The 24834-nt window shown below is 42.4% G+C and overlaps 1 protein-coding gene across 4 annotated transcripts in view; it reads left to right on the top strand.

Annotated features, from left to right (window-relative positions):
- The window catches only part of LOC122152379 (tripartite motif-containing protein 67-like), a 33120-nt gene extending 8724 nt beyond the window's left edge, over positions 1-24396 (top strand). The window contains exons 3-10 of one of the 4 annotated variants that reach the window (XM_042796131.1): positions 2558-2680; positions 3963-4073; positions 5612-5765; positions 12071-12216; positions 15138-15276; positions 16424-16727; positions 22504-22666; positions 23507-24396. In XM_042796131.1, coding sequence (XP_042652065.1) covers positions 2558-2680; positions 3963-4073; positions 5612-5765; positions 12071-12216; positions 15138-15276; positions 16424-16727; positions 22504-22666; positions 23507-23572 — 1206 coding nt within the window. In that variant the 3' untranslated portion in view covers positions 23573-24396. Of the gene's footprint in view, positions 1-2557; positions 2681-3962; positions 4074-5611; positions 5772-12058; positions 12217-15137; positions 15277-16423; positions 16728-22503; positions 22667-23506 lie in introns of all 4 variants that reach the window. The other 3 variants (XM_042796129.1, XM_042796130.1, XM_042796132.1) reach the window with 3 other exon arrangements.
- The last annotated feature ends 438 nt before the right edge of the window (positions 24397-24834 follow it).

The raw sequence follows: 24834 nt of genomic DNA, 5'->3' as shown, positions 1-24834 counted from the left end.
ATCCTTCAATCTGTTTTAATAAAATGACTGACAAATTACTCTGCATAAGGGAGCTGCTACAATTAGATTGCAAGACCAAACCATTTATTTAATGCTGCTCATTGCCTAAAATTCTAGAGGAGAACTCAGAAGAGGAAACTGTATCCAGCAGCTCACCCTCTAACATTTAGGCATATCTGGATCCGACCCTGACGTGTTGAGCCAGTCTCCATTCTGAGTCTGAGTGAAGACATCAAATTTCAGCAAACCAAAACATCAGGGCTAATCAGCTGCGTATGTATTCCTAAGTGAAACAAGGCTGGGGCACAGCTCTGAGACCATCACCCGCACACTTTAACCACTAATGAGCTCCCACGCATGGTTTTCTCCCATTACAAACTGCTCTTCCCGGGTGATGCTCAAGCAGCATTTGATGATAGCACATACCAAGGAATATTCCTGGTAGGCAGGTTTGGTACAGCCATGCTGTTTGAGGGGAAAGGGTTTAGATGTGTCATGAGCTGCTCTGTGCCGTTTGGCAGATGGACCAAAAAAACAGTTCTTGGACTGTTACTTGGGAGGGGAGTAGATGTAGCCTTCATACGTAGATTTACACCCAGAACCATATATCTCTGAGCAGGTTATTTCTAATAGAAGGCTTACGATGGTTGCCACGCACACATGCAGATATTTACCCCTCAGCAAAAATGTCTTTAACATGTATGTTTACACAAAGGAATGAGCAATATGTACATTTTATTATCCTGTCTCAATACACAACAGACCAGACAGCCATTTGCATTCTTCCTCTCCTTTCTGAGTTTGCCAGAGCTACCAGGAGCTATGCTTTTATCTTGCCTGGAGCAGTTTGCAAATTCATAATCTACTTTTCTTTGCCCTGTTTTGCAGATCTGTTGTTTCCCCTAGTTTTTTCCTTCCCTTCTCCTTTCTGAGGTCACTTTTAAATCTCTTGGTCTCTTCTTTTCAGAAACTGCCTGTTCCTCATTGCCCCTGTTGCTTCCTTGCTCCTCCTTGTTGCTGTCATTATCTGATTTTCATATTTTCCCATCTGCTGTATCAATTTCATCCTTTCTCACTTGAAAGAGGCATATCGCCAAACACCCTGTTTGATGTGCGAACAGCAAATGAGGAGATAAACGATGCACTACAGCGATTGACTGATTCAGAATCTGTACACAAACCAGTACTTCAAGAGTAGCTGGATGGAAATGGGCTCAAGGGGGAGTCGGGTGTGATACAAGCCGAGGAGGGAGAGAGGCAAACAGGAAGAGTCTAAGACAAACCTGTGAACAGTAACTGAGCTGTCTGGTGTCTCCCTCCCGACCCTTCTTGCTGGCAGGTCTAGGACTGCGGCGGGGGCGTCTCAGGGAAGAGTGACCCTGAATCTCTCAGCTGGGGAACGGGATGCATGGATTGCAGTGAGGGAAGGAAATGCAGTGCTGAAAATTTTGCTCTCAAAAGAATGAAGACAAAACAAATGAACAGAAAAGAAGAGAAAAACATAAACAAAAGAGCTAAGGGATAGTAATGAGTTAGGGGTGTGGGATGTCTTACCACAGAGATGCTTCTCCTTCAGCACCTGTTTAAAATCTTTTCACATTTAATGCTGCTTTTTTTCTTTTTTTTTTTTTTTCATTTGTGTATCTGGGAGGAAAGCTGATAGGACAACGAAAGAGGAGCTTGAAATCTTTCTTCTTCTAGTCTCACGAGCGGAGGAAGCGAGGGACAGCCTCCCTTTGAGTGAGTGCTGCAGCATCAGTTCCATGCCCAGAGAAAGCCATCCCCAGGAGGAGGGGCAGCTCAGGACCTTGTAGTACCATCTACTCAGATTTCTACTGCTGCATGGTACTCTGTGGTAGCATGGTTTGTTCCCCATTGAGAGCACAGGGGTTTATGTAATGGTATGTGATACCAGGCCCTACTCAAGGCTCAGGGTTGTATACCTTAGATGCTGGCCTCTGCGTAGCAGGGAGGTTTATCACAATGTGAATAAAAAACTGTCATGCATTTTTTTGTTGTTGTTTTTTTAAAGCTAATCAAATACCTGTCTCCACTGCCAAGGGCTAGCTATTTTTACAAAAGGACTTGAAGCAATACAGAAATCTCAGGGCTGTGTACCTGATTAATTTCCTTGTAATAAGCCTGTAGACCAGATTCAGGTCCATAATTCTGTTCTAATTGCCATGGTGTAGAGCCAGTGATTTCAAAGTTGCTGCAGTGTGATAATTAAAACAGAATGGGACAGAATCCTCTTATGTATATGTATGCACCATGTATGTTAGGTTTAGCTTTTACATTATGTTGTACTACATCTATCGTCTGGAAAGTGCCAGTAAATCAAGGTTTTAAATAAGCCCATTTGTGGCATAGCGTCTTACTGTTCGTTTTATAGCATGCAGCTATTACTAGTACAGCTATAATGAAATCAGAAAGGCTACAGAAATGCCGAAGTCTTGAAAAGAATTCTTTTCTGAATAGAAAAACAGGTAAGAATGAGCAATAGCTTAACGCGTAAAACATGCTTTCTTTGATGAGTATGACTCTCACCTTCTTCTAGGAGAACGGGTTGGATTACGAAGCCTGTCTTGTCGCTCAGTGTGATGCCTTGGTTGATGCGTTAACGCGACAAAAGGCAAAACTGCTCACAAAGGTGACCAAAGAACGTGAGCACAAGCTGAAGGTGAGCACAACTCTTATCAGCTGAGCATGGCTGCCGATACCTGCTGTTACTGTGCATTTTGTCAAGTCCCCAGCCCTTTACACCATGCAAATTCCTAGTGACCAAATCCTAAAGTCGTTTAGCAGGTTCCAGTTCAGCAGTTTAGTGGAGCTGTGCGTATAGACTTAAAATGAGGCATATACTTCAGCAGTTTGTTGAATGAGGCCATCAGTCTTTCTTTATCTGATGGTTTGAGGCTATCTTTTGAGAGGTGAAACCGGTGTGTGGTTTAGATTCTGGAACCTTCTGTCCAAGTAAAATGTTAGGATTTTGGTGTCTCTTCAAACCTTAGAAATTCAGGCAAGCCACCTCCAGAAATCCATGTACCACTCAAAAGATATTAAAGAAATGCAGTAAAGGAGGGTTGGGAGAAGAAAGCTATAAATGGTTAAACAAAGTGGCAGTCAAGAAATGTTTAAATAGGCACATTTCTTGAAATGTTGAATTGCATATGTGATTGCGAGGTATTATAGTGCCAGTATCATTAATAGTATCTAAGACAAGGAAAAATTGAAGTGAAATATCTAACATGGTAAACAACTAATAAACTCTACCTGAGATCAGCATTTAAAAATCCCCGTATTTACCAAGAACCAGCACTTAGGACACACTGCTAACATCACAGCTAATCTGGGAGTTTATTCCTGTTAGGCTGTTGTACTTCAGGAGTTGTGCTATTGAACACCGTGCTATTAGGCCTACTCTACAGCTATGTGGCAGCAGAATTAAGTCCAAAATCTGGAAAAACGAGATGCAGCCTTTTTATTTCTTAATCCCAGCAATATTTTCTTAAGCAGAGCAGGATCCATGGTGAATTGTGAAGAGAATGGTAGAGCATAATCTGCAGGAAACCACTCCTGCAGTTATCCTCTATATTATTTGCTTTTTAAGTGAACACTTTTTAAAAGCTCAGTTTTTAGTGAAAGTGTGATTGTAAATGTGAATAGTGCAAATGCAGAAACATATTCTGTGCTCTTTCTGCCTTGAGCAAGCCTGATCTTTGAGCAATTAATCTGCTCTGAAAATTGAGATTCCCTGTGTACATTTTGCCAAGCTAATTATCGGTATTTACAATACAGAGCAAGTGAGTGTAGCTGATGGAGATATGGCAATGGACATATGGCAGCTAAATTAAGCATAGCTTTAACACACTCTTACATTTGTTGTTTCTTCTGAAATAGTTTTGTACAATTCATGGTAAGATGAGGCAGTCACCAGAACTCTATTGATGCTTATTTTCCAGGTTGTTTGGGACCAGATAAATCACTGTACACTGAAGCTACGCCAGTCAACAGGGCTCATGGAGTACTGCCTAGAAGTTATCAAAGAAAATGATCCCTCTGGGTTTTTACAGGTATTTTTCTTTCCAGTGTTCTGGGGAATAAAAAGAAAAGACATTAAAGTTAAATTTTGCCCAATTAGTTCTATGATTTTAAAAAATTATTTTATTTTGCCCTGTTCATTATGTTGTCCTATTAATTGCCTAAGAAGAAAGGCACATCAAACAAAACAATCTGCATATGGCTGTCAGCTGAACAGGGCACACTGCACACATGAATGCATGAGCGTCACAGGGCTGTCGCAGCATCCCTAAAATACAGGATGAGAATTAGCGAACTTAAACCTATTAGCACTTCAGATTGATTGCTACTGTCACGTCTGGTCTCAAGCAAGAGTGGGGAATATGTGGCGTACGTTAATCTCAAGACTACACAGATTTTAGCAGGCTGTTGGTTGGATACTGCATGACAAATAAAACCTTTAGGTCTTATCTCCATGCTAGCTAGATACATGCTTTGTTTTCATTTCAGTTTACTTTTCCTGTAACCTTTGTGGCTTCATTCCTTGCAGTCACCTTTTATAAAAACATACTTCTGTTTTTACCTTTTCCTGGTTTATCTCATGGTGCTTTCAAGGCAACCAGCAAACACTGAGGCACTGCGTTACTTAGAGCAACTACTCCTGCAGCCAGGACATTGAAACACAGCTGAGGGATCCAGCATCCCAGTAAGTGACTCTGAGGTTGTAAGAAGGCTATGAGATGCTCCTCCACTTACTGCACAGACTGATTAGGAGCTGTTGATGCAGGGGCTCAGGCAGGAATGTCTTCCAGTAACAGTAATGAGGAAAGGTACCTGAACTCCTGCAATAAAGAAAAACTCTCTTTGAACCATCCAGAAGAAAATTCTGCCCCTTGTGATTTACATGAAGCTTACCGGGAGGGACTCCAGATATCCAAATGGCAGCTTCACTGAACTCTTGGACAGTTGAGTTCATTGATTTTGACAGAGCCAGAATTTCACTTCCAGAAGAGTCCACTGTGGTCATTTTAGTCTGATTTTTGGCCTAATTGTCTGTGGGCTGATCTAGAGCAAAAATTTAAAATTTAAATTCAGTTTTGATGTAATCATAGAAAATCCATCAATACTTCGAAAATCTGACAATTTAGCACCCTCACTGTGAGAAATATACACCTTCCTTCCCATTTGACTTCTTTTATTCTTTTCACCTTGCATCCACTGAATCATCTCTGTTGAAGGGAGAGACCCTCTAACATTTAAGCCTCTCTTTGTGCAACTTTTTTAAACAGGAGAGCAAAACTAGCCTGATGCAGATCAGAGAACAGAGTGCAGAATTATATGTGGCATTCAGAGGCATGATACATAACATAACAGGCTTGCAATTTTTACTTTCCTACCCTGAGATGAGATTTGTTTTGAAAAGACAAGATGAAAGGATACAACATAAATGGACCTCACCCCAAAATGACCAGATCCCATCTCAGCTGTTGTGCTGTCGCATTCCTGCTTTCTTTGCTGGATCTCACAGGCATTCTGTCATTTTCAGTGTGTGCATCTGCCACTTCATTATAAGCCTGATACTCTCTTTCAGATTTCGGATGCTTTAATCAAGCGTGTTCAGGTATCTCAGGAACAGTGGGTCAAAGGAGCCTTGGAGCCAAAAGTGTCTGCTGAATTTGACTTGACTCTGGATAGTGAACCTTTACTGCAGTCGATTCACCAGCTGGATTTTATTCAGATGAAATGTAGGGGTGAGCTTTTATGATTTTCTTTTTTCTGTTTTTTCATGCATGTGTTGAAACAGCGCTGGGATGGACAGGGGAACGGAGGGAGGAAAGAGGGATGACTTGAAATTGCTGAATAGTTCTAAAAGTTTTTCAGGCAAATTCAGATTACTGGGTGTTTCCTGGAAAGGTGTGATCACCTCACATGCAGTGACCTGAACAAACTCAGGCAGAGATACCAGGTGCAGTTAAATATTTGAAAGGATACATTCTTCAGAGTAGGTCTATCTATCAGCTTTGAAGATTAAAAATGCATTAGCTGCATGAAACTTTATGCCACTTTATAGCATTCCTAGATTTAACATGGTTAATACAAAATACCAATTACCCCTATCTTGTCAAGAGCAGCTGAAGTAGAAAATAAATCTTCCTCCACACACACCTATGCTTCAATAGGGAAAAAACGCACAACCTTTTGACTAATATCTGGACTGTGCTGCGAAGAGTGCCTAGCTTAAAAAAAAATCATGAGGCAGAGATTCACAAGGGGAAAGGAGCTCCACAGCTATACTCTTTCTTGTTCCTGAGTATCTGAATGATTCCGAGGGACACACTAAAGGGAAAGGAGGGTAAAAAAGTATTTAAAAGGAGAAGCTGATGAACAGTAGTTGCCATTGGCAAAAAAAAATAAATTAGCATCATGCGCTTGTAATGAGCTTGGTTTATATGGAGCAGGATGAGAACTGCATCAGAATTAGATAGATCCATAGACTGGCTAGATTTGAAGGCCATTGTGGTCCCTGGGAATGATGCCATTAGCTTCCCTCCCTTGTGATTCAAGCCTTAATTATACATGTGGGTGACAGGGTAGAGGCTGCCAGAAGTCAGTGAATGAGTTAAGGATAATTGTGTCGTGATGTCGGATGTGCTTTTTTTTGGACTCCAAGCAAGCATAAAGATTTCTGTTCAGTTTATCTGTTCTTTCTGAGCCTAATTCTGAATCTAAGAGACCCAAGATGAAATAATTAGGATGGATAATTTGGCAGATAAATGTGTGGAGAAACAATGGATAAACAGTTAAAGGCCAGAGTCAGCTCACTAGGAATGGTTAGCATCTTGGCATAATCGGGCTGTGTTAAAGTCACTGAAAAAACACCTGTGAACTGCTTATTAGAAATGTTGACAGCCAGGAAAGCAGAACCAAGAGAGAAACAGTATCACTGAAAAAACTTCCCCAAATACTGTCTGTACTTGTCTTTTTATATCAGTTGATATTTAATGCTGGCCATATTTATTGTTAAATATATTTAATACTAAACTTCCACCACTCTCCTTCCCAAACATATAAAAAATTTAGTTAAATCATCCACTTAGATTGCTAATTAACCACAGGTCACCTGAGGTGAGAGCAGTTTAGGTGTTTGGCTTTTGAACATCCATCTGGCTTTAAGCTTGAAGACTTACAAGACTTTAATTGAGACAGATTCACTGGAGCTTTATGAAAGATAGTCCTGTGTGCTACACTCTCATCTATCATGCAATCACGGTGAAGCTCTGGTACTGAGCTAGAGCTCACCACAGCCTGAGGAGCAGAGAAAAGGACAGGACCACTTCTGCCCAAACCTGTGCAGAGCATACAAACACCCTTGGGCTTTGCTCCCCAGAGGCACCTTAACAGTTAGCCCTCAGGAAGGGCTCTTCCTTGAGCTGTCTTAGCCTTGACCAGGGACTGCTTGTTGCATGTCCCATCAGGTTGGCTAGCACAGCTGGCATGACCATGTACACACCATGCGAGGAATGGTGGAAATGGCGTTAACTTGGCCACTGTTCCTGAAGGTGCATAAGGGGTGGCATTATTCCCCCTCGTGCTGCTGTGTGCCCATGCAGAACAAGCCACTAACTGGTCCCAAGCTAATATTCACGAAGAAAAATCTATGTATCTCTTCACATCTGCTCCTCTTTCTCCAGTCCTGCCTACCCCAGTGCACCATCAAGTCATCAATCTTTGCCAAATGTCAGTATTGAGGGGAGTGTTATTAAGTCGCTATACTGGTTGATCTGAGAAGCATAGATGCATTAAAGTCATCAGAGACGATCTTTAAAGAGAGTTTTGGGGAAACCTAGGAGAAAAGGGCCAGCATGACTTTTCCAACTGCAAGTTGTTTTGTTCCAAAAGCTTTGCTATATAAGGGCTGTACTGTTGTTATCGATGCTTAGTGCATGACTGGATTTCTATATTTTTTTTCAAACTCTGGCCTCATTCAACCTTGATGAGCTTGCATGGGTCATTTAGAGTGAAAGCATGCTTGTAAGTAAACATTGATTCACTGTGTTAGACAAAGAAGAATGCAAATGAGAACAAATCACATTATATTTGCTTTGATGACTTGTTCATGTACCCTACTGGTGGACTCTCTATAAGCCCATATCTAAAGCTGATCTCAATAAATAAAGATCAGGGGGTGTTTTTTCTTTTTACTGAAAGAAGAAGCAATTTGGTAAAAAATTAAATGTGCAGAAATGTGATAGGTGCAGAAGTAATGCTTAAGCAGTCATGTTGACCAAAGGGTCTCGCTGATAGCCCTTTGGCAAGAGTCCCACGCTCCCTAGGCTAGCTGAACTGCTGAGACACACACGCTGCTCTAGTAATTGCTGGTGTTTTGAGCTTTTCCAGATCCCTTTCCTCTGTCCATGTTTTCTTCTCTCTATTGCTTTTTCTAAGTCCCTCGGCACAAAATTCCTGTCCTCTTTGATGACTAGCTCAATGCATACATCACATTTCCTCAGTTCAGGCTATGGGCACAGGCAAATATGTGTTCCAGGTTTGTTTTGTACAAACAGCTGGAACTGTCATGCAATCTTGATTTGTTATAAAATGGAGACTAGGTACGAAATAGGAAAAACTATAGCTACTCTCTACTTTTCTGTACCACCTCTGAATACTCACTCATATGCCCCTTCTCCTTGTCAGGAGTGACTCCTTCCCTCTTCTGCAAACCAGTCCATGAAGATTCCTCAGACACATCTTCTGCCACAATTCTCTGCTTTTCCAGCCATGAGCTGCATAGCCCTGATAATGGAAGAGTAACTGTTTCATTAAAGGCTTTATCCCTGGTTCTGTTTGCTCTGTGTCACAGACCCAGGTCTTTGCTTGTGGCCTTTCATTCTCTCTTGATAAGACTGTAGGGCACTTGCTACAGCAGTGACTTGGGCTGTTACAGGGCCATACTGCAGTTTTGGAGGAGGTCAAAGTTTTTATGTTTCTGAGGGTCCCCTTCTTTCAGTGCATTTAGTCCTTTAAAAATTAATCTGGGAAGGTGGAGGGCATCATTGAATAACTTGTTTGTCAAGAGGACAAATAAGAGACAGCATCTTAGAGCAGCCCTAGTGTACCCTGAGAGGAGATCAGCTGTGAGGTGCATTGAGCAAGGTGTTTTTGAAACTGCTGAGTTGACATGAGACATCAGTATCACATTTTTCAGCTAAGTGTGACCTGCATGAAGCACTTTTAAAATAGCGGAACATCATTCAGACTCATTAGTTGGTCTTGCTGTGCTAATGCAGTATAATTTCTCCCTTTATATTTTTAATCTTTTCCTTTAAAAACTCTCTAGAGGACTTTAAGTTGAACAAGAACTGGAACAGCACTTCAATTTAACATCTGAGTCTTCTTTTTTTTCCTGACACTTTGTCTATATTTTTCTTTTCTTAGTCCTGTCACATTGCTCTTTGCTATGAAGTAATCCCAGTGACCCAATTGTTCAATTCACTTTGCACTTTCCTATGACTTTTACAAGTGTTCACCTTTTCTCCTCCCAGGGGGAATCTGAGATCAAGGCAGATGTCTGCCCATCCGCATCCAGGGCAGGAGGCAGGAGGGCAGGCGCAACGAGCGTCACCCAGCAAAGCTGCACAGCTGCTTGTTGGGAGCCTCTTACTTCTCCTTCAGCTACCGTAGGTTGTGTGGTTCAGGCCACAGGCTGGCCCAAAGGGAGTAGGAGGATGATAAGGATTACTCACAAAAACTTAAATGTCCAGTGACACGGTAAAGAAGCCCAGGCACTTCCTCATAGCATGTGTGAGTCTCACACGTAGCGCCACGATTCACACTGCTCCTGGGAAGTTGGAACAACAGCCCTTTAACGTATGAAAACATATTCTAATCCCAGACAACATTCTTGTCTACATAATTAAAAGGGACTTATAATGTACTTACCCTCCCCCCAGAATTCTGCTCTTTTTTTTCAGCATTGTGCATTATGTGAACAGTCCCTGAAAGCCTCCCATCAGTGTTCCCGGGAGATTTTTGCAGGAGGTTGGAGAGGTTAGTGGCTTATTCAGAGGTGAGGGGATGTTGTCTATTTTCCACTTTATAAACTTCAGGAGTTAGGTTTTCATCCAGTTTTTCAAGGGGGAGTCTCAGAAGCGGGGAGGACCCAGCAAATGCCTCCTGAGAGGGTTAACTGGTTAGCTAAAGTGGCAGGAGTGTGGATGGCTGATACAGCCCTGTCTTCTCCCGGGCTCATCAATCACTAGAAATACACAGCCTAACAAACACACAAAACCACTTTAAAAATCCCATATCTCTGAATTCCTCGTTTTGAGGTTTTTGACTCTTGTCACATTTCTGTTACTTCTCCAGACACAATGTCTCCTAGAGAAAAGTCTGAACTTTCCATGTGAATAAACAACCAAGTTTTTATTTATAATACCCTCTGAATCATCCTTAAATATCAAGGAATAGGAACAAGGCTTCTTCTTCTCTTTTCACAGAAAAACCTTCAAGAGCTAATTTATAAAGCTCTTTTGTTTTAGACCACAGTCATTCTTCTGGGCTACCAACCATCTGTGTTCACTGCAGTGATGGATAATGTCAGCGGAAAGCCATGGTACCTTCTGCACTGTTTATCACAAGTGTGATGTTGACTTCCGTGTCGCTTCCAAAGTGGGGGTGAAGCCCTAGCCCCGTCACACAGTAGCATCCATTTTCCCACAGACTGCTTGGTACACAAAACTCGAACAGTCCTCTTTTATCCGGAGAGGTAAAACAGGACGAAAGGAACAGCTCAAGGGCTTAGCTCTCACGCAGACAGAGGGAGTAAAATAAACTAAAGGCTCAAAGCAGAGTAGATAAAAGAAGAGCAAGCTGACATCGTTAAGAGCTAAGTCAGTGAATAACCGGAGCACTCAGCTCCTTGTAAGACACAGTCAAGCTCTGCAGAAATGATCCTGAATGGTGAAATTCAGCCTTGGGCATAAGACCACACAGGGTTTATTCATCACTTACATCCTACTTAACCTGTATGATTTCAACAGTGTGTAAGATACATGACAGATCTCTCCAGAAGACTGAATTTTCACTTTATAATTGCCAGCAAAGAGCAAATGGTGAGAGTTTAGTTGTGTTTAATAGAGAAGGTGTGGTGGAAGCCTCTCCCACAGAGGCATGGCTGAATGTTTTACTCTGTTTATTTTTACTTTTAAGATGCTGGTCTGGTCAACAGTCTCTTGGTGTTTCTCCTGAGCGAATCACTAAAAAGGCATGTTGATAGATAACTTTGCACCTGTGATTTCTGGGAGGAGAGAGCCACAAGCAGTCTGCTGTAGTGCAGGAGTTCCTTTTGCTACCCGAACCAAGGGATTTAGATAAAATTTGCAGATGGAACAGTTTTCTTCAACAGTTTCTTTTAAGTATGACTGCCATAAATATAACATAACCAGGGTGGTTTTGATGAAAAAGGGGGGGTGGTGTGTTACATTAGATTTAAAAAAACCTGCACCCTATTGTGAAGAATTGTTTTCCTGCTGTCCGTGGAGTTCAGGCTCTATTTTGCCGCCGTGCTGGGAGGAGTGGCTACTCTGTAGGTTAATAATCCAATTCTTCATCAATGAGCTGGGCTTCCTGGCAGCACTGCGTCTCCCATGCTGCTCCATAGCCCCAGACACCGCCTGCCACCACTGTTCCCTCTCTCATTTTGGGGAGGGCAAAGTGCTCCAGTGTGAGAAAAAAACTCTTCCAGCCAGCGACCCCTGAGAAAGAAACCAAACGTGAGGTACCAAGACTGTAGCTCTTATGAGGCACCAGAAGCATGTCCAGATAGGTTTCTGTTTACATATTTCAGCCAAATGATTTGTCTAACAGAGTAATGACATTTTGTAATATCATTTTTACTGCCTTTTGTTTCAAGGAAGGGAACGGACCCTCTTCCTAACGAATATTGACTCTCCTGTGAGGGGAGGGAAGTGAGTGGTCCCCACACTGCTCACCTCACAGACTAATGGGGTAGGGCAGAGTTACACTAATCTGTACCCAGTTCCTGTTACAGTGCCACCCGTCCCATTACTGCAGCTGGAGAAGTGTTGCACCAGAAACAACAGTGTGACATTGGCCTGGAGGATGCCACCTTTGAGCCACAACCTGGTGGAGGGTTATATCTTGGAACTTGATGATGGAGATGGTGGCCAATTCCGAGTGAGAATTTCATTCAGCATTTATTTGTGTTTCTTTGTATGTGAGTTTCCTCAAGATACGGATTTGTGTCTGTCTGAGGGTGGGGAGAGAGCATAGGGAAGATACAGGTTGTCAAAACATCCTGCTTCCATCGTGTGGATGTAGAAAGTAGTACAGATGCTGCTTCTTAGAAGGACCTCCAGCTTGGGTAGGAAGTTTGGTTGAGGTTATTCTTGGGACTCTGGCAAAGAGGGCCTGGAGGTCCTCCTGGAGTATACCAGAGCAGAAAATCCCATATTAGCCCACAGGAGCTGAAGGTGGTTCATTCCACAAAACAGAGATTTCTTTGAAGCTCCTGCTCTCATCTGTTCATAGCACCCAGTTTCAACAGCTGAGATTCTTTGTCCGGAAATGCAACTCAATTTTTCCAGTTTTTATGAGTAAAAATGGGATTCTGCATAAAAATATGGGATTTCTAAATCTTTTCTCTGGGAGTGGATGAGACCAGGCTGATGGAAGTTTTCCACAGACACGCTGCGATGGGGTTGGTAAGTATGGGAGGGCATCCCCAGTGCTGTCCTTCTAAACCCGCAGGGTGATGCCACAACTGATTGCTCCTGGCTGCAGGTGCAGGGTACTTACAAGCTCCCATCCCTCCTTGCCACGTCCCAATAAACAAACTGTAGAAATAAGTCAGTCAGCTTTCTGCCAGCCATGTCCTGCTGGAAGCTGTGGCCCTTCCTCCTTGGGCAGGTTTCATGCTCCTGTTATTTCAGGACCAAGCTGGCCCAGTGCATTCCCTAGGGTCTAGTGCCTTGAAAGCGTCTGGAGATCACTGTGGAGTACAGCTGCTGTCTTCACAAATGGGAATTGTTGCCAAAAACAAGTGATGGCATTTCTTCAGGAGCTGCAAACTGACTTCTTACCGGAAACCTGAAGGTTTCTCAAGCTGGAAGTGGCCTGGCATTTCCTGGAGGAACTGTGTCCTTGAGCCAAACCGCTATACCCATAGCTGGCAAAGGCACCTGATTTGGGTACCCCTCATTAGAAGAGACAGCAATATTGGCAGGGCATTTTGAAGAGGGCACTGTGTTTCTGGAAGGTCTCCTCAGTTACTGGGTCCAGGTATCATTTTGCATGGGTTTGAAGAGGCTGGTCTCCACTATTGAAAGTGTGAAAAGGTACCTTTGTGAACAGCTTCTGGGAGCTGCCAATATATTTAATATTAGTAGGTAAGAGTGTTGTAAGTGTGTGATGAATGAAGAGTTAGGAACAAGGTGCTTTCATAAAGAATGTGCACATCTAAATAAGTACTTGTGAATAAACAAAATTTCAGGCTGGTATGTGTCCAAGCCCATTTGTGTGAGGGGAGTTGTAACTGGCAAAGGTTTTAGGACTGCCAGCACTGCCATATCAAGATTTTGGATTGAGAAAGGTACAAAACCATCTCAATCCTTAAAAATCTAGGGTGACAACTTCTCAAGGGAACACTTTGCTGTGGTAGAAACACCCTCAGTTTTATTAATTGAAAGATAAACTGCAGTCTTCTCAGGAATGCCATTTCAGTAAGAGTTTGCTGACCCTTTTCATGAAGGATTATGTATCTGAAAGCAGTGACACTCACTGCACTTTATCAGTATCCATTGGGTGGATTTAAAGAATGTTTTTTGTCTCCCATCATAGCAGAGAGCATCAAGCTGAATAAACACAAGCAGTGAACAGTGGTAAAATTATGAAATTGGTTAGAAAATGTGAGAGTTGTCCTACAAATACAATTTTTTTGCACAGACAGCATATGTTATAACATGGAGATAAATTAAAATATTCTATTAAAACTCTTCTTTCTCTCCATGAAAGATCAGCTAACTTAGGACTGAAGAGATTTTGTTATTGTAGCAGCTTCCATGGTAGAAAAGTGGACAAACACAGGACCTGCTGTAAACTTAAGCAATCCCTTTCTTATTCATCACATATTTAATTAATTTCAGGTTCATATCAAAGAGATTTAATCAACAAGACTACTCTTTAGGCATATACTTATGTGTCTTAACTGAACTGGGGCCTGAGTGGTCTGCCTAGTCACAGCCTTAAGCTCTTTAGGGCCTTTGCTACCGTAAAACTATGGATTTCACAAAATTGGAGAAATCAGAGGTGGAAAGGAATGTTGGTTTTCAACCTGCTGCCAAGTCAGGATTTTTATCTTTTCTGTCATTTTCTATTCAGTTTTCCAACAAACACGAGGTTTCTAGGCTTCTTTCAGTTCATCATACTGTATAATCTGACTGATCCTCTTCATTAGACTGCCTAGATGTTCATCCTCCTGAAATATTTCACATTACACAAGTGCTTGCTGTTTAATAAATCTTTGCAGACTTCTATGATGTCTCTGTTGTCTAATTACTGTTTCATCATGTGATGCACGTGATTCTAATCTTTAGGAGATTAGTTTCTTCTGGCTCTATATTTGCAGGTTTCAAAATTATATTTTAACGCAGGCATGAGACAACCTTTCCAACAGAATAAAACTGTGCTTACTTGGTTTTTTTTATTCTTCCACGCCCCCCTTTTTTGGTCCTACATAAATGGCCATCAGGATGGCCACAGTGGGTCAGACACTGGGACTACTATCCAAAATAGTGTTTTGGAGTAGGTGTTTAAGAAAAGAGGATAAAAATTAAGATCTTTCTGTGTTGCTCTTTATGCTGTACCCTTCCAGCTTCATCTTCACTGTAAAGTCTCCACTGCTAACCATCCTTGGTGTCTCCACTGCTGTGGCTGTCCGTGCTATAACAGCATAATTTCTACATCCTGGGAAGCAACGAGAATCTGTTAACTTGTAGCTTACATTTAGAAGTCTTAACGTGATCACAAGGCACAAAGAAACACTTAAACTATGTCCCTTTTTCTCTCTCTCCTTTATTTTTTGGGGGTGGAATGTTTAGGAAGTATATGTTGGCAAGGAGACTCTCTGCACCATCGATGGCCTTCATTTCAACAGTACCTATAATGCAAGGGTCAAAGCTTTCAACGCATCGGGAGTTGGTCCTTACAGCAAGACAGTTATTTTACAGACGTCAGATGGTGAGTTGGGTTTTTGCTGGTTTCTAAGTGAAAAGCTGCAGGTCTCAGTGGCAGGGCACTTGCATCCCTTTATACCCAGTGGTATCTTTGGCACTTGCTGGCATGGAGATTTTGGACCATCTGAGTGCAGAGGCCAGGAACTGAGTGTGCGCAGGGACAGAGCTCTCTTCTTAGCACTTTGGGGGATTTTCCATTATCAGTAGCACTTCAGGTTACAAATCATGCAATTTTATTTGCCTGTAGAAGTCTGGAATCTAACGAAGATTCTTACTTGCTCTAGCATACATAAGCAGTTATGCTACACATGGGATATTTTTGTGCCACTCTGTCGCCACTTCTCCCTGTATCTTTGGCATTTGCCTTTTTCTTCACTACTGTTTAAATTTCACAGAAAGGTTTGATAATACAGACATGGGAATTGATGCTTGTTCCTCTGTAATAATACTTGACATCCATACAGGCATTAAAAGAAGTTCGTCTTTGTTAATGATACTGTAATGAATCGAGAAGTGCATGCTATTATCACTTCCACTTTTATGCTGTGTTGCCAAAATAGGCTAGTATACAATATTTATACTTTAAGAGCTTTTTCTGGGTTTTGTGTGTTTTTGGTGTTTTTTTGTTTGTTTGTTTTTTTGTTTTGTCTTTTTTTTGTTTATTGTTTTGGTTTGGGTTTTGTTTTTTGGTTTTTTTTGGGTTTTTTTTCCATTTCTTTTTTTCCCCTCTGATAAAGTAGTGAAGTCAGCCCTAACCAGCATGGGTGCAGTGGAACTCCATTTCCATTAAAGGTGATTCTGAACCAATTCAGCTATGTGAGCAGTTTCCGTATCACGGAGTAGCCTTTGTCTCATCAATGACTTTGTTGTTACTGTGTGGGAACAGAAAGTCACTGCCCTTAGCAGCTTAGGTTCAGAGGAACAAGCACAGATGACATAAGGCACTTCTGAGCTGAAAAGCAGCAGGGTGCTGGCTCAAAGCTATTTCGTGTAGCTGCCTACAGTAACGAGGAAAGATTGTCTTTATTACCTGAAAGTGCAGTAGTGTCTTTAGGAAGGCAGAATGTCATTCTCCTAATTGAAGTAAAGCAGATGACACTTGAACACAGCCTGTTCTGCCGTAATCCTGCTTTCCTTTTTCCCTTCCACAGTGGCCTGGTTCACCTTCGACCCCTCCTCAGCTCACAGAGACATAGTGCTGTCAAATGACAACCAGACTGTCACCTGCAACAGCTACGATGACCGGGTTGTTCTTGGCACAGCAGCCTTCTCCAAGGGCGTGCATTACTGGGAACTGCATGTGGACCGGTATGACAACCATCCAGATCCAGCCTTTGGCATTGCCAGGATTAACGTTGTCAAGGACATGATGCTCGGCAAGGACGACAAGGCATGGGCCATGTACGTTGACAACAACCGCAGCTGGTTCATGCACTGCAATTCTCACACCAATCGGTAAGTGCCTCTTGCATGCTTTTCTCATTACTGATTGTTTTTTTCTGCTTTGCATCAGAGCAAGGTGTTTCAGCAAGACACTAATCATGTCCTTGCTAAACGTAGTTATTTTATTCCTTCTTAAAAATAACTAGTGGCAGCAACTGTACCTTAGCAATCTGTGTTGGTGTTTGTTATCCTCACTGTTAGCAACTTTTCCCTGAGATCTAGCCTAAATGTCCCCTGCTGTGATTTAAGCCTGTTAATGCACATCCCACCCACAGCATCATCAGAGAGGAGCACAGTGCACTGGGATGCAGGATTACTCTCTCATTGCTGGAGGAGGGCAAGGAGAAAGGTGGTTGATTCTCTTTCTTAGGAGGAATCTTGGCTACAGGGTTGTACAATAATTAGGCAAAGCACTGGTGATTGCCTGCCAGTCCTGAAAGCTGATTAAAGGTAATGCTGTAGGTCACACCTCAGGTGATCTGGACACAAGGGGCTGTTTGGCAGTGAGGGCTAAGTGACAGCTTCTGTCCAGCTGAGGCATTGTACTGAAGAGCTTTGAAAAGTGTCTCAGCTAGTACAACCAACTTACAAAAGAGGATTTCAGAATGCCCCTGGCCCGTTGTTACCAAACCCCTCTTTCTCCCACCACTTGGAGGCTCTGTGTGCTCTGTGCAACAGAGAGGTGAGGAGACATGTTCTAACTGAAGCTACCTCCAGAGATGGATCACACAGAGACAACGTCTATCAGCATAGGTCCAGTGTTGTGCTGACACGGTTGAATGGCTTTCAGCGCTCGTGGTAGTTACCTCTCTCTAGTGCTGGCTGCATTTCCTTGGCATTATGCTGGACTGTGTAGGGGAGACGTGGCCAGCTTCTCCTGAAGCTCCCTGGGGTATGGCCAGAGCAGAGCTGCACTGCTCTCTCTCTGTGTCCCGTGAGAGGGTCAGCCCTAGCTGAAGGTCAGCTGGGTACTACAGAAGAAGGTCTCCTCTGAAGAGTGTGATTCAGGATCCTAAGTTCCTTGCTTATTTTGGAAAATGGTGTATTTGCATACCTACTCTGTCATGATGGGAGACTGATGTGAAAATAAAGTGACTGACAAAGGATACGTAGCAGGTCTGTGGCAGAGCGGGAATCAATTTTCATTTAGTTTTCTACTGACTGTCCCAGTGGGTCTTCCACACTCACTAGCTCCGATATTGTTTCAGTTATATCAAATAATTAAAAGAAAGGCTTGCAGTGATTTTTAAAATGCTCAAATGCAGGTATCCTTAAAGATATAAGTTTATGCCAACATGCACTGTATCCTAAAGCTGGCTGTAATGTCTCCTGCTGAATAATCATTTATAAAGTATACTTGTATTTTAAGTAAGTACACTGCAATTGCTGGGAATTTTTGTTTGAAGCATGGTTTGATTTTGAAGTTCATTACAGACAGGTGGAAGAACCTTGTAGCTAGATCAAAAGCTATCTGAAGTCAACTGGAATATTTTCCATGGACCTTAGATCACGTCCTAAGACATGTAGAGTGAAATAACATCACTATAATAAATATATCCATTCTCTGTCCCTTTAACGTCTTGATTCAATTTAGGACGGAAGTAGTGGTAAGCTGTATTAATTTTAATGCTCTGTGAAACGGCTTATGTTTTCTGGAAAAAAGTTGGCAACCATTCTGCGTACTACTGTCCCAGAAACCTATTTTATGGCAAGCAACACATGAGCTAAGCAAAAGCTCTTTTTCTGGGAAGCACAAACAATGGAAACACTTTGCCTAAACAGGAGAACAAAGTGCATTCTGTTGGTGATAGTTTCCCAGGTTTTACTAGATAAAACACAACGGCTTTCAGATACATCCAAGGCATGGATAGACTCATGGAGTATCTGTTCAAGTGAAATACACTTGTAAAGGGCATGTAGTTATGGAATCATATGCGCTTCAATGAAATTAGGTCTAGGCATTATATTTTTAACCATAACAGTCAAGTGGGTCAGTTTTTTAACTCATTAGCTTTAATAGTCTTGTGGAAACAGTTATTGCTGCCTAGTTGTTTTTCCCCACTGGAAACAAGTGCATGACAGTACAGTATCACAGTCCAAAGGAAATTTATTGTTAGCTTTTAGCCTCTCAGATGTTATTGTGATGGACGTTACATCTTAGTAATCATTTCATGCTTCATAATCTTCATGAGAATAAATTAGGGCAATAAATACATGACTGGCTTCAAGGATAAGCTGAGGTGGAGCTTGAAAAACCTATTCATGGGACCTCTTATGTTTAGAGTACTTTCCTGTTCCTTTCACTCATAGCATACAAAATTGGTCCTGTCTACATCCTTAAAAACTATCATGACTTCTGTAAAGCTAGAAAAAGAGACATGAACAGAAGACTCTAATGCTATGAAAACCAGAGGGAACCTTTGAGAACAGGTTGAGCAAATGGGTTAAGAAAATACTATAGAGCAGGGATATAGCTTTGTGAGGTACCTTTCAGCCTCGTTGTTCCTAGAAATAATCAGTTCATACGAGAGATGCTGTATGCCCGTTGCTAAGAGGCATTGGCATTTGTTGCAATAGATCTGTTTCTTGGCAAAGTTCCCAAGAGCAGGAGTACCTGGTGCTGCAGGCGATACTCTAGCCACTACGTGGTTACATAAAAAAAGAGACTGAAATCACACTGAAGTGTTTTATACTGAAGGACAGTGGGAAGTCAAAATCTAGAGAATTTGGAGTGTAGTCTTATAGCTCCCTGCCATCAAGGGTGTCTCTTCACTGACTTCAGAGATCTTAAGAGCAGGTTTTCATCATACAAAAATGTTACAGTTGACTGAAAAATACTGTCCTTGACAATAGACATGGTAAAGTTGTTAAATTACTGTAAAGCTCGTGACTAAAATACTGTTAATGGAGAGTTAAAATCATCTTTCAGTTTATTAAAGTGTTCATAAAATCTTGAGCTTTAATTTTCAATAATAGTGAAACTTATTATTGTTCTTAATTCCTCAAGCCAATCCATATAGTCCTTTTCTGCACATTGTCCAAGATGCTGCTGAAAGCATCTTAGAATAACAGCCTTTACTGCCACAGGCAGTGGCATTTTTCATGGTAGCCAAATTCCCCTGTCTGTGCTCTGACTTTCCAGGCTTCCTCACAGCAATTCCACACTCAGGACTTACTGCTGTACACAGAAATTAAAAGGTGCAGGACTGTGAGAAAATAAGTGTGTGAAGTGTGATTTAATTGACATAAAGAAGGAGTGGTACATATCTTCAAAACTGGATTATCAGCTAAGTATTTATTGAAGAACCATTGTAACAAATACTTATATTTTCCTTTTACATGGCCTGCAGATTACTAAGGGCCTATGGTATAAGTGTCGTTAAGTAGTTTTGAAAATACATGATAGTAAAGCAGCAGCTTTTTTACATGCTACCACAGAAGCGTACCAGGAGAGAGCAACATCAGTTTGAGTCTGTTGAGCTAGCTGGCTTCTGTTATTGCAACTGAGTCATATATTAGAAAAACTATCTTGTAATACTAAGTGATGTACAGAAGAGTGAGGAAATGTCTTGCATAAGTTTGCTCATGAAACTCTGACTCTCCCACCTTTTCTCCTGAAGGAAGTGACCATGACAGTAGTAGAAAAAGCACCAGAGTCCTGAAAGTGCTGTTCCCAAGGAAATCATGGGATGCTCGGGAAGAGCAGTTGTTCAGCCTCAGGAAAAGTCCAGCCTGCCCCTGCTTGCCTTTGCCCCGGCCTCGTCCTGCCAGGGCTGGTTGCTCACTGTGGGGAGGTGGCGGCCAAGGAATGAGGCGATCTACCTGCTGAAGTCCTGCACGACTTGGGGCAGGCAGGGAGGGAGAGGGACCCCATCCCTCTGCTCTGCCCCTGCGGCTCCGGAGGGGCCTCGGGTGGGCTCTGCAGGCAGCACCCCTCTCCTCTTCAGCGGGGCTGTCCCTGGGGGCTGCAGAAAAGTCACTCAATGTCACTGTGCAGCACACAGCTAATTAGCCCACAAGAAGCAAATTAACTTATCACATAGGAAGGCGCATAATAATCTCAAAAAGGCAAAGTTGCTGTTTCTGTTTCCCTGAGAGGATCAGTGTAATTTAAAAGGATGTCATAAAATCTGTTTTAAAACACTGCAGGATATAAATCATGATGCTCCACAATCAAAGCTGTTTCTAAACAGAGGAAAAAAAATAATGTAATCTATTTGTAAATAGTTCTAGATCATAGTACTGTTGCTTCCCACAATCTCATCATGAGTTTTATGATTGAGTGCTTTTAATAAAAGCAGTCTAGATACGGAGATACTGAGGATAGGTAAGCATGTTAACTTTTTTTGGAAAACTGTTTGCTTTATTGTTTTGGAGAATAGCTCAAAGAGAAACCTGTTAATGCTTGCAGGACCAGAAAGCGAATAAAAGGAACGTGAGAACGGTAAAGTTTGAAATCTAACACATCTCAGAGCCAATTCATGATTCTCAGCTATACTATTATTGTTTGAAGAGCTTGAAATGGAGAAGTCACAGTAGTATTTTATACTATTATGCCACAGATAAAACTCCCTTTTCCTTCAGAGGAAACGCCATGTGCCACATGTAGTCTAAAGGAAAACAATTTATGACACCTAGTGGACAAGATAAAAATTTCTTACCCTGAACTATATTCTTCCCAATCATGCTTTGATGCTTCCTCCCCGCCTTTTTGATGTTTTGCCTACCCATTGTCGTAAATTTTATGTTAAAATTGCATTAATCTTGTGAATGTTGTGTGCCTGAGGGGAGTGCATGGGACAAAAGACAGCTGCTTCCTTTCCTACTGCAAATTATTTGAAATCTGATTTACCCTGAGCAAATTGTGTCAGGCTGTAAATCCATTGCGGAGTCCCCATGATATTAGCACAGTAGCAGTGCCTGTGGCCAATCTGCATATCTAGTAGGGTTTTTTGCTCAGTGCTCTTTAAAGTAATACAGGGTTTGACTAACCCTCAAATCAAAGTGCATTAATGTCAAATCACTCGAGCGTGTAATGGCTGGCTGAGTCTGTCCTGCCAAGCTCTGATACCACGGTAGCTCTCAGCAGCTGCTCCTGACACAACCAATTATCACTGGTATCAATAACTGCGCCTGCACACTTGAAACAACTCGCAGTCTTATAGCTGAGCACCTTGTCAGACAGGGAGCTATGCTTATCCCTAACCAGCCCCGCCTTCTCTTCCTCCCCCAAACCACTATCTGTTGTACATGTGCAGGTACCCTGATCTCTGGAAAGCTGGGTCCCCTCAGGGGTTGCCAAGGTGAGTGCTCAAACTGGAAGTCTGAGTTTCAGGCTGTTAGCAGGCATAACAATTATAAATGAACGCCAGGAAAACCAGCTTTCTGCTTTTTCATTCTCTGTTATGCATCACTTCACTATAGCAGGGATGCTCTGCAGAGCTGTCTCTCCTGTCCCACACGCTCAGTACTGACCTGACCTGCTCACCCCCCGTCTCTCATCAGCGGAGGGGACCTGTTAGCTCTGGACCCCATTTTCAGCTCTTAGACTGCAGTTGTAGTGGAGATGGACCTAATTTCTCTTTAGGTTCCCCGCATTAAGCTCCCGTGAATGCAATACAGATGCTTCCAATAAAGGTGTGGATCAGTCATTGCTGAATGCCGTGGGGATAATCATTCCACCGTGCTGCTCCACTCTCCCTTTGCTTAGTAAGACTGCCTTGTCCTAGCGAGAGCAGTGGCAGTGTAGCACTCTGCCTTCGCCAAGTGTGGTCCCTTTGTACCTTAGGACCGAAGGAGGAGTTTCTAAAGGTGCCACTGTCGGTGTTCTCCTGGATCTGAACAAGCACAACCTGACCTTTTACATAAATGGGCAGCAGCAAGGGCCTCCAGCGTTTGAAAATGTCGAGGGTGTCTTCATGCCTGCATTGAGCCTCAATCGAAACGTCCAGGTAAGTCTCCTGCACTTCAAGTGCACTGACACTTCTCAGCTAAAGGAGAATGTATGCTACCAGCCACTGCTGCTGGGGCTGCTAACATCATCTGTAGGTAGTCACTATGGATAGGGGCTCTTTCCTTCTCAGACTGACACCTAGGCTACTAACGCTTTTTGGAAAACTGCATTTGACCTGCCTTGCCTCACAGATATGAAGAGTAAAGCTGTAAGAACAAGTAGAAGTACCTCTACACACTAATTCCTACACTTACTTTGTTACAGTGCTCCCCTTGCAAAGGTGCTAAGGCTTCCTCTGCCAGTTTGACTAAGCTGAGCCTAAGCTTATGTTTGCTGTTGAGTGGTGCTCTCGTTCATCTGTGAGGGAGCCCCAACCTTATAGAAATGTCAGGTTATAGAAGGAGCACTCAAATGTCCTGTGCTCTGTTGTGCCAGGACAGCAAAGATAAAAGGATTTGCTTATATTTCAAACATGGGCTCCACTGTGTGATCCCTGTCCTGAAGTACTCGGGGTCCCCCACACAATGACACCATCCACCTTGTGTCTAGCAAGCAGCACTGCTGGACACCTACAACTGGCAGCTGGATTTGGGAAGAGATACAGACACCTGGCATCCAGACTCCAAGGTGTTTGGGAAGGGTAACGGGGAAGGAGACTTGTTTATTTCAGGGGCTCAGTATCATCTCCATTAATATTCCATTGATATTCTTAATGACTTAAACCAGGACCTTAGTTGCACAGTCCTTCCCCTGCCATTTACTTGTTCCTGGCCTTCTGAATTCTTTCTGCTGAGGGTGTCCCAGTTTTGAATCTACATGTTATTTCTTCTTTGTGCAGGTGACCCTGCACACAGGACTGGAGGTGCCACAGTGTGTAAAACAGCCCAAGTTGCCCAACAACTGATGAAGCCTCTGCCTGACCCTGTGCTGGATTCTGTAAGCTTTCTCAGTGTGATTTGGCACTTTTCAGTAAGTCAGTGAAAAAGCAGTCTCTTCCCTGACTTAAACCATTGTACAGTATGTTGCTCACTGAATAATCTGCTGGTTACAGCTAGCCCACTCCATTTTTAATTTAACAGCCATAGTGAGCATACCCACTGAACTGACGGTCAATTGCATATGGGTACCTGAACATATATACACTTCATACATATGTACACACATGTGCACACATACATGTACATTTGTAAAGCAAAAGGTAAAATGAGTGTATTTTCTCTCTCATGGCTAGAATTTTGCTTAAAAGATATTATGGATGATGGAAAAAATGGGTAAGACTAAGACTGGGGGACAACGGCTTTTGGAGCAATTTACCAGTGGGTGAACTAGATTCCCTTGCCACCTGAAGTCCTTAAATCAAGAAAGCATATGTTTTGACAGCTGAAGTGGAGGCTGTGTGCTCAAGAATTCCTGATTGTCCATTACATTCAGGGGCTCAAGTGACCATTAATTATTCCTTCTGGCTTTAGACTGCAGTAAGATGTTCCCCTAGAATTCAGTGGCAGAATTTATCTCATTATCTTCAACGAGAATAAGATTGGTTTCCAGACACTGCCATGTAATAGTTGTGCTCATTTTAGCTAACACCATGATACACACAGAATTCAGATACCAGAAGTAGAGAGAAAAATATCCTTGATACATTTTAGTGTTTGTTACTTAGTTGTCATTGTGGAGACTATCACATACAGAAGATCTGACTGTGATTATCAGCACAACTCTTGAAAAACGGCACAGGGGAGATCCCTCTGAATTGAACTGAGAAGAGAAGACTTATTTAAATATGGCACATACAAAGTATCCCATGTAGAGAAATGCTGCTTTCCAGCTTTGGTTTGGATAAGCCCTGGGCAGCTGTAGTTCCAATGTAGCTTTGAGATCAGAAGCCTTAATTTTCTATTAGATTAGTGTGAGCTAATTATTGTCTTGATCCTAATGAAGAACTTGAGCGAGAGTGACTCATAGTGTTTTAATGTGAAATCCGTCCCTAAGAATTTTTCTGGATTGGGACATAAATCTTTTGCAAGACTTACCTGTGTTTAGCATCTCCCATGAAAACAAGCAGCCGTTTCAGGTGTTGCCCATGACAACTGGAATCTGACTGGCAGGGGACTTTTCCAACAACAGCACGCAGGTGACAGTGCCGTAGCTGTGGGAAAACACATT

The sequence above is a fragment of the Tyto alba genome, unplaced genomic scaffold, assembly GCF_018691265.1.
Source record: "Tyto alba isolate M040663 unplaced genomic scaffold, T.alba_DEE_v4.0 Super-Scaffold_22, whole genome shotgun sequence".
Lineage (NCBI taxonomy): Eukaryota > Metazoa > Chordata > Aves > Strigiformes > Tytonidae > Tyto > Tyto alba.
This window is presented reverse-complemented; position numbering and strand designations above follow the sequence as displayed.